The sequence below is a fragment of the Phyllopteryx taeniolatus genome, chromosome 11 (assembly GCF_024500385.1).
Source record: "Phyllopteryx taeniolatus isolate TA_2022b chromosome 11, UOR_Ptae_1.2, whole genome shotgun sequence".
Taxonomy (NCBI): Eukaryota; Metazoa; Chordata; class Actinopteri; order Syngnathiformes; family Syngnathidae; genus Phyllopteryx; species Phyllopteryx taeniolatus.
In genome coordinates, this window is record NC_084512.1 from 10,600,248 (window position 1) to 10,608,613 (window position 8,366).

Genomic DNA, 8,366 nt, shown 5'->3' on the forward strand with positions numbered 1-8,366 from the left:
CGGATGGAGGCTTGTTGTTGGAGCAGATTGTGGCTCGAGGCTCTTGTTGTGTCGTGTACATGTATGCTTAACTAGCACAGCTTGGAGCAATGCATTTACCGCAACTACTCACTTGGACCCTCAAACACTCGTGCAGAGGTGATGCACAAGCGGTTTACTACATTTTAGCAACAAAAATATTTCAATAATATTTCTATCGCCGCATTTCAATAAGACTTGTCGACTTTGTTTCATCTGTTTGTCCATTCAAGCTGGACGATACGTTCCCCAAAACACAAAAAAAACTGCTTTTCTGTGTCTTTAATCATTCAAATAGATTCGTCGAATTTGAAGAAAATATTCATTCATATGTAAATGAAGGCTTGGTGTCCTTTTCCTGGCTCGTCTGAGCATCCACCACCAGACTCAATTAGCTTTTTGTCTCTGACTGGATTAGTGCAACATTAAAGGAAGGGTTTTTCTTAATCTTTCCTATGAATATGCAGATTCCCCTATCTTCTGTCTCACACCGTGGGCGCAGGACAGAGAGGATGCTTTTACTCAAGAAGAGAGCATTATGCCTCAAAAACTGAGCAGTCCAGAGCGTAACATGCTAAATTTGGCTTTTCCGGTGGGATTTGAGGAAGCTTAACGGCCTGATACGGGAAAATAAGCATGCTTGATTCCTCTCAGCCCATTAAGAACCAAACAGCTGCCAGAGGAAAACTCTGAGGGGGTGGACTCAATGCTCTGTTTACCACCTTGTTCCATATTGTCTGCCTCCTAATCGCTCTGCGGGAGAGTGAGAGGCTCTATGATGGGTTTTTTCCCCACATCCTTCAAACAAAAACATACTTGGCTTGAATGAGTCGCTCTATTCTAACCGGAATATGTGCATTGTTTTTTTTAATTTTTTAATAGATGCACATTCTGACCTAAAATGTTACCTGTTGTGCCTGTAGACCAGCGTGTGGCATCTTTCTGCACCATGACGGACATGCAGCGGGCCGAAGCACTGGAGCTATCAAGAGAGCTGACCAGGCGTGTTGTGGAGGCGGAAGGGGCGGCACTGGAGGCAGAGTACGTACCGACGTGAGCGTAAAAGCCCAAGCAACCACTTTGTGAATGACTTGATCTGCTCTCATTTACAACCAACACTGCTCTCAATTGGCTGTACTTAAGTGAGGACAGGGGAAGCTTGATTTACGAACTTAGTTGGTTCTTTAACGTTCTTTATAAATTGAAAAGTTAGTAAATTGAACATAATTTTCTTAAAAGAAATAATGTTAATATGAATAATTGCCTCCAGCCTTGACAAAATTGCCTATTTTAGTAAAGGTTTGTGCACTTTGAACACTAAATCTCTACAGTACTGTACATCAAAACTTTGAACACAATAAAGCTATACAGGACTGCATATAAACAATGACAAGGGGTGATCAATCATAAATCTCTTTATTACCCAAATTAATAACAACAACAGCAAGAAGCAGAACTGTTCTCCTGATCCAAATGCAGCTGATAGTGTCACGAGTCCCTCTGGTGCATTCATATCCAGTTGGAAATCACAAAACCCCTTAATTTTAAGTTGTTACAATTGTGAAGAATAAAAAAAATGAAATCCACTTTACATTGACTTCTTGGCTTGCATCATATTCTTCTCTTAACAACAAGTCGGCATGTAAGTGCCTCGCCTACAGGCAAATGAGCCCGGAAATGCTGTCACTCGCTAGCTGTTTTTGGGTTGATCCAAATGAGCAACAGCTTTTCGACTTGGTCCAGAGGTTTCTCTCAGTCCTTTCGGAGATACTTCACTCCCTCGGTCATGTCAGCAGCAACAAAATTGTCCTTTTTTTCCCACAATAGTGACAATTATGGAATTGTTTCTTCCATATTGTAGTGTATCTGCTAGCAAGCGTTGCAATACATGCCCCATTGATATACTCCTCAAAAATAGTCTTTTTTTTAAGTCCACAGTGAGTCCCTCTCTCACGCCACGCTTGTCCATTGCTTTTCTTGGACCCAGATTGAGTTAGCAAAATGTGAAAATAAAGGCGAACGACATGAAAAAGGCACATGACGCACTAAGCAAAGTAGTGACCGGCTGGGAGCGGTCCACTTCCCCACGATGGGTGCACCACACAGCTCAAAATGGCTGCACCGGCCGGCACAAACTCGGTGAATGAAATGTTCTCGCACTGCAACAAGGTTCGGCCATCGGGCAACATTTTTGTTCAATCTGTGGTTCATAAATGGAATAGTTTGAGTATTGAGGTCTTCAAAAAACGGGGTTTCACTGTCTATATAATGTATTCCAGTATACTGGTTGTTGTCACTACACAAGAGATATTCAATGTAATCCATGCATAGTTTTCACATAAAATGCCGCTGCCTAACCTTGCTCCTTTTGTTTATATTCACATCTGCACATATGCATGGAATAATATAATATTGTTCCCAAAATATTTGTTCCTGAGCTACCCTGTTGATAGAATGGCTGCTGTTCATTTTATTATACAACCCATTCGTTTTTTCTGCTGCTGACTATTGTTGCTGCTGTTTGCATTCATTGCATTTACAGTATTCCTCCTCTTTTGCGGTGATACATTCCATAAGGCAAAATGAAAACTGAAAATCCCAACTCTAAAAAGGTGCTTTTCAGTAGTTTAAGCCCAAAATTAGGGTTTACAGCTATTCAGAAGAATACAATTGAGTCAAATTGGATGTCACAATATAATGGGGAAAATAGGTGCATTCCAATAAGAAATTTGCGAATAGTCTCTACTGCAATAAAGTGAGGGATTACTGTATATTAGGGATGAAACAATATTCACGATACCGCAATATTGTGAAAATAAAAGTGATTCAATATCGTGGTGGTCTTGCGTCAGTATAACATAATGAGCCGTTGTGTTTAAAATGTAGTTGTGGGCTGGCTATATGCAGCCACACCGCTTAGCCAGGCTGCTGGAGCCAGACTACTTCGCTCCACTTCCTCGTTAAGAGTATAAACGCACCCGATTTGACACGTAACCCACCCATGTGACCATGTGGGTACATCACAAAAAAATGCACTGATTGGCTGACTGACCAAAAGGCTGCGTTGGGAGGGATGAAGAAACAACTCGGTGTCGCGAGTTTCTCCCAAGGCTTCAGTATAGCCGCTATGCCGATCTGAACATTGCCTCGCAATCGATTGGGCGAGAGGCGCCATGTTGTTCGCGCCGACCTCCGTCCCAGGAAACGCTGACCCACGGGCCGGCATCGGCTGCTAGTGGACCTCCAGTTGGCATCCCGGGCGGTTGCGGCCGCCACCGGAAAGCCCCACTAGCCGGCCCTCCACCACCGCTCCCCCTCGAAGAAATGATCCGCCGAATTATTTAAGCATATTGAAACAGCAGCACTCTTTACTGGTATACTAGTGAGTGTCTATCTCAAGTTGAAAGTCTTGGGTGAATGAAAGAACATCACACGGAGAGAGAATAACGATTCTGACTCCCCATTACAACATATCCCTCCTCCTATAAATTACAGTAGTCCCAAAAATGAAATAGGTCCATTCCGTCCTAGTACAGATATCAATGCAAAAATACATCTGACATACTTCCCTCTCTTCAAATGAAATGTCCACATTTCAAATGAAAACATTACAGAGGCTGCTCAGAAAAATAAATCATCCTACAATATCACTAAACGGAGGATTCTTATGCCTTTTAAGAGTGCTCCTGCGTTTATGACTTCAATTGAATTTTTGGACTCAAGCAAACTACTGAAACCTATTGAGGACTCGGCAAAGGTCAAGAAGAAGAGCGAGAAAAAGGGTTTTCGGTTCTCCTGCTTTCGCCTCTTTGCCCCACCTGTATCGTGAACCTTCCTGCAATATCGTGAGCTTTCCCTTGTTATCGCAATAATTATCGTATCCTGAGATTAATACCGTGATAAAACCGAACCGTGAGATATAGATAGCTTTACATCCCCACTGTATATATGCAGTATATTGTACCTAGAGTTTGCCATTCACATCTGCCTATATAGCATTTATTATTCATGTGAAGTTGCCTTGTATACTCATTCTTCTGTCTGTCTCATTTGCTTGGTTTTGAAATTTTGGGATTTCTTGATAGTGTTATTCTTGTATGCTGCTACCATCTACTGTAATTCAAGAATTTCCGCATTGCATGACAAATAAACTTTTTTAAAATTCTGTTCTCGCTCTGCAGCTCCCCATCTACACTCACTGGAAAAGTGAACCAGCTAGAGGTGATCCTCAGGCAGCTTCAGCATGATCTCCGAAAGGTAACTTCACTCACATCAAAATGTTTCTCTTTAGCTTTTAACCGGTCCGTTTGCGCCGATGTCCATGCCAGCCCAGCTCAGAATAGACACAGGAGTGGCCTGTGAGGTCTGCGGAATAGCAGCTTGTCCCCTTTATTCAATAGCCTGCTTTCCTTGCCACTTCGTATCAGGCCTTCATGTTTCCCCACTATAATCACTCGCTTAGAAAGATGGGAGGAAGTACACTTTTATCAAGCTAAAAAGGCTGCTTTGCTATGTTAAATTCTCTCTTTTATGATGAAAACCGTTTGTAATGTCGGCACTTTCATCCACCTCTTCAAAAAAAATAGTTAGCACGTCTGCGTCACAGTTCTGAAACTAGAGGTTGAATCTCAGCTCTGGCCATTCTCCCCGTGCTTGCTTCTCCCACGTGGATGTTAGGGTAATTGAAGACTAAATTGTCCACAGTGTGAATGAGATCCTGAAAGGTTGTTTGTCTTCAGGTGCATATAAAAAAATTAGCTAAGGAGACTTGTTTTCAGTAGCATTGGTTTGCCTATGTGCGACTTCTTGTCTATCATTTTGAGCAATCAACGTAGTATTATTTTTGATAAGTTGGTGTTCTTCCTAGGATGTTTCCTCAAAACCTTTTGGTGAAAATCCCCACATGACCGCAATTCAAACTTCTTCAAAATAAATGGCCAATTTATGATAGTCGCCATTTTTTTAAGTGCTCTTCTTAACTGTGTGTTTAGGAGAAGGAGGACAAAGCGATGCTGCAGGAGGAGGTACAGCACCTGAGGCAGGACAACATGCGGCTGCAAGAGGAGAGCCAGACAGCATCTGCTCAGCTCAGGAAGTTCACCGAGTGGTTCTTTCACAGCATCGACAAGAAGCCCTGAGCTGGAGATGGACGAGGTGGACGTCGCACACTCGACTCATACTGAAGGCTCCCAGACTTGTCGACAACACTCGTGAATTGTCTTGGGAAGATTATAGAAAGAGCTCAAGTATGGAGAGACATAATATGTGAGCAGCCCTCCTCATATACAGTGCAGAGCTGTCTGTGTGTGAGATTAACAGTATCTCCATCACGCCAGCTGAGACTCCTCCTGGGAAATCCCCTCATCTCCGGTTGCGGGGAGGAATTCTTCCACGAGATCCTCTTACAGTAGTGGAATGTAAAGCTCATTTACTGTAGTCAACTTGTAACCTACCTACGTACTGTACGTCACGTCAGTCTACTGTACCTGCAGCTGTAGTCCGCTCCACACGCTGTCACAGCTGGCTCAGAAAGAGGATTTCATGAAATGGTACACGCTCAACAGGAAATCCACTCCTGGGTGAAAAGTACAGCGGAATAATGAATGTACCTCAACTTGAGATTTTTTGGTTCTAAGTGACTTAAAAAAGGGTTTAACATTTGCGCCTTTTTCTTTCTTTTCATTTCAACCCAACTCCACTTTTTGTTCCTTCAGTGTTGTGATGAAGTGTCACATTTCGGCAGCAGTTTTGATGTTCAAAGGTGCTTTTCCCTACACACGATTGTCGGTAGTCTCCATTCACTGTCACACTGTCCTAGCAATAACAAGTTGTAGTTATGAAACTGTGTTAGGAATAAAACTTTGAAGAAGTGAGCACAAACATGAAGCAGTTGTATTCTAAAGCAGGAGATTGTGCCTAAAACTCTTGGGTGTAAATTGGATTGTTTCTCTTGGCTTTTCTAAACACATGCCTTGCCTGTGGCTCACTGATAGAAACGTGCGTGCGTGCGTGCGTGCGTGCGTGTGTCTGACTGTGCCCGTGTGTGTGAGACTGTGTAGTTTATCGCAGAAAAATGTGTTCTTATGCAGTGGTTTTCAAGAGCATTAGAGCAAGCGCCAGTGAACCACAAATACAATGCCAAATGTGTTTATTTCTGTACATATTGGCCACAGAAGTGTCTTGTATTTAACACTGTTATTTAAGCTTATTTAACCTAAAGTTGTTTATTTTATTAAGGTTAATTGATTTTCTTTTTCTGCACTAAGGAGATATAAAGCTCTCTGTATGTTGTAAAGTGTGTAGCTAGGCAGGGCAAAAAAAAAAAATAAAAAAAAAATAGAAACATATATTTAAATATATAAATGATGACCTTAGAGATTCCAACATTTGGATGCTGCTAGATTACAGTTTGCTGGTTTGTATGCTTTTAAACATGTCACTCTGTCTCATAGTCGGGGAGGAGGAGACACTGGTTGTTGCTTTCGTGTTTTGGTCTATTTTTTTTAATAAATGTAGATGGAAATATTTGTTTTTAGAGTTTCTTTTATTCATTTAATTCCATAAAATTTGGAGAAAGGAAGAACCCATTACACTTTGATGAGGATCTGGATAAAAGTCCACAGTCCATCCCCCAGATTCAGAATGACCAACTGTCTGTTCCTCATCTGCCAGGGACCAGAATGTAGGCTGAAAACTAACAAAACAAAATAGACTTTTAATGGCCCAAAGATAAATTCGCTTATTACCTTTAATTGGGCCATTTGACTGCGATAGCTGGCAACAAAACCAAGGTGTACCACACCCACCTCTCGCCCAAAGTCAGCTGGGAGAGGATCCAGTTCGCCCAGGATGGATGTACGTTAATTGTAGCATTGCTAAAAAGATGAGCAAAGGCGGCCTAAGAGTGGTAATGACATGAACCTCACAAGGTCACCGAGACTGCTCAGAGAACTGCAGGCACAAAACTGAAAGGGAATCAGATCAACAAGATGAATGGGTAGAAAAACAGGAATTACAAAAGAAGTGCTGTGTTTGTTCTGTGTTTAAGTTGTTTATCAAGTAGCCACTGTTTCTTGATGATGTCCATGTGGAAAACAATCAAAATGCCTTCTGTGCTGTTCTTTGCCTCTTTTCATGAAAATAAAATGTGCTGTTCTGCTAAAACTGCTCTTATGGAAACATCCACGCTAAACTCTTCAGGGGTTACAATTGTTTAGGGCTTTCAGAAGCTTGTAAAAATGTATTTGCAGTGAAAATGTACTGTCGTATTGTGGCCAACCCAGCTGCCAGGCATTGTTAATAACACCTGATGTTGAGATCTTAACTGTTGCATTAAGAAAGATGTGTAGCAGTAAGACACAACATGTCTTGAATGAAGGTAGTAATGCATTTGTTTATGTGGAAAACAAGTTTTAATGAGTCTTCTGTGTTCATATTAGAACATACAAAATAGATGAACATGAAATTGTAATGTGTTTATGAGATGCGAGTGGCTTTAAATAAATGGCAGATGTTGCGTTCACTGCAGGGACAGCGAGGACCTGCTGCATAATTAATCACAAACCCCTCGGAGTGTTCACAGAAAAACAGTCCAATTTGCCTGCCACTTCCTTCCAGGAGCCTCCAGCCGGTACAGCCGGAGTGTGTGGCCTAGTATGTCAGGATGTTCTCAGGCAGCTGGTGCATTATGGTTAAAGCAAGAGCAAGTCGTCTTGTCCTGTCTTTTATCGGTCTGTCTGATGGTCATGTGTGATGGAGTTGGACGCACTCTCATAATACATTCATTGCAAACCGAGTGAGCTCATGACGTGAGGACGAGGCTTCAAAAATGAACAGACCTGCAGAGGTCATGTTACCAGACCGCCTGCGCTGACTCCCTCGGGAACCTCGTGATCGCTATCTGACCTCAGTCCAGCAAGAGATGGCAGCATGGCCGTGTTCGTGCATGTGGAGGCGCTCTGGTTTTGAGCAGTGAGATTAAGTAGATAATCTCCATGCGTATGCACGCGGCCAGGACAGCAGATGGGGGGCCGCTCCGGCCCAAGGTGCAAGTGTTGCCAGTGTTGTTTCAGATGGGGGAGATTTGCAGGCGGGCGCTGCGAAGGCTATGATCGGGAGTTCAAACGGCAGCCAAAGACAGGTGCCAAATGAAGCGAGATTCTGAGAAAGCTGGATTCCAATTCATATGCGGAGACAGGCAGTGGCAGAGTGGGACTCATGTTGACAAGAAGAAAAGTTGAATCCAATTGGCTAAAACCTTCTCGAACTAGACCTTACAGTCAAGGAAATGTTTGAATGTGTGAGCGGTTTATGGAGCAAACCTCGGCACTTCTCCATATCCGCACATA

The 8,366-nt window shown here is 42.6% G+C and overlaps 1 protein-coding gene across 9 annotated transcripts in view; it reads left to right on the forward strand.

Annotated features, from left to right (window-relative positions):
* The window catches only part of LOC133485510 (signal-induced proliferation-associated 1-like protein 2), a 103,400-nt gene extending 95,844 nt beyond the window's left edge, over positions 1-7,556 (forward strand). For 6 of the 9 annotated variants that reach the window (XM_061789311.1, XM_061789317.1, XM_061789312.1 and 3 more), the window contains 3 exons: positions 942-1,071; positions 4,200-4,275; positions 5,010-7,556. In XM_061789311.1, coding sequence (XP_061645295.1) covers positions 942-1,071; positions 4,200-4,275; positions 5,010-5,156 — 353 coding nt within the window. In that variant the 3' untranslated portion in view covers positions 5,157-7,556. The remainder of the gene's footprint in view (positions 1-941; positions 1,072-4,199; positions 4,276-5,009) is intronic. The other 3 variants (XM_061789314.1, XM_061789318.1, XM_061789316.1) reach the window with 1 other exon arrangement.
* The last annotated feature ends 810 nt before the right edge of the window (positions 7,557-8,366 follow it).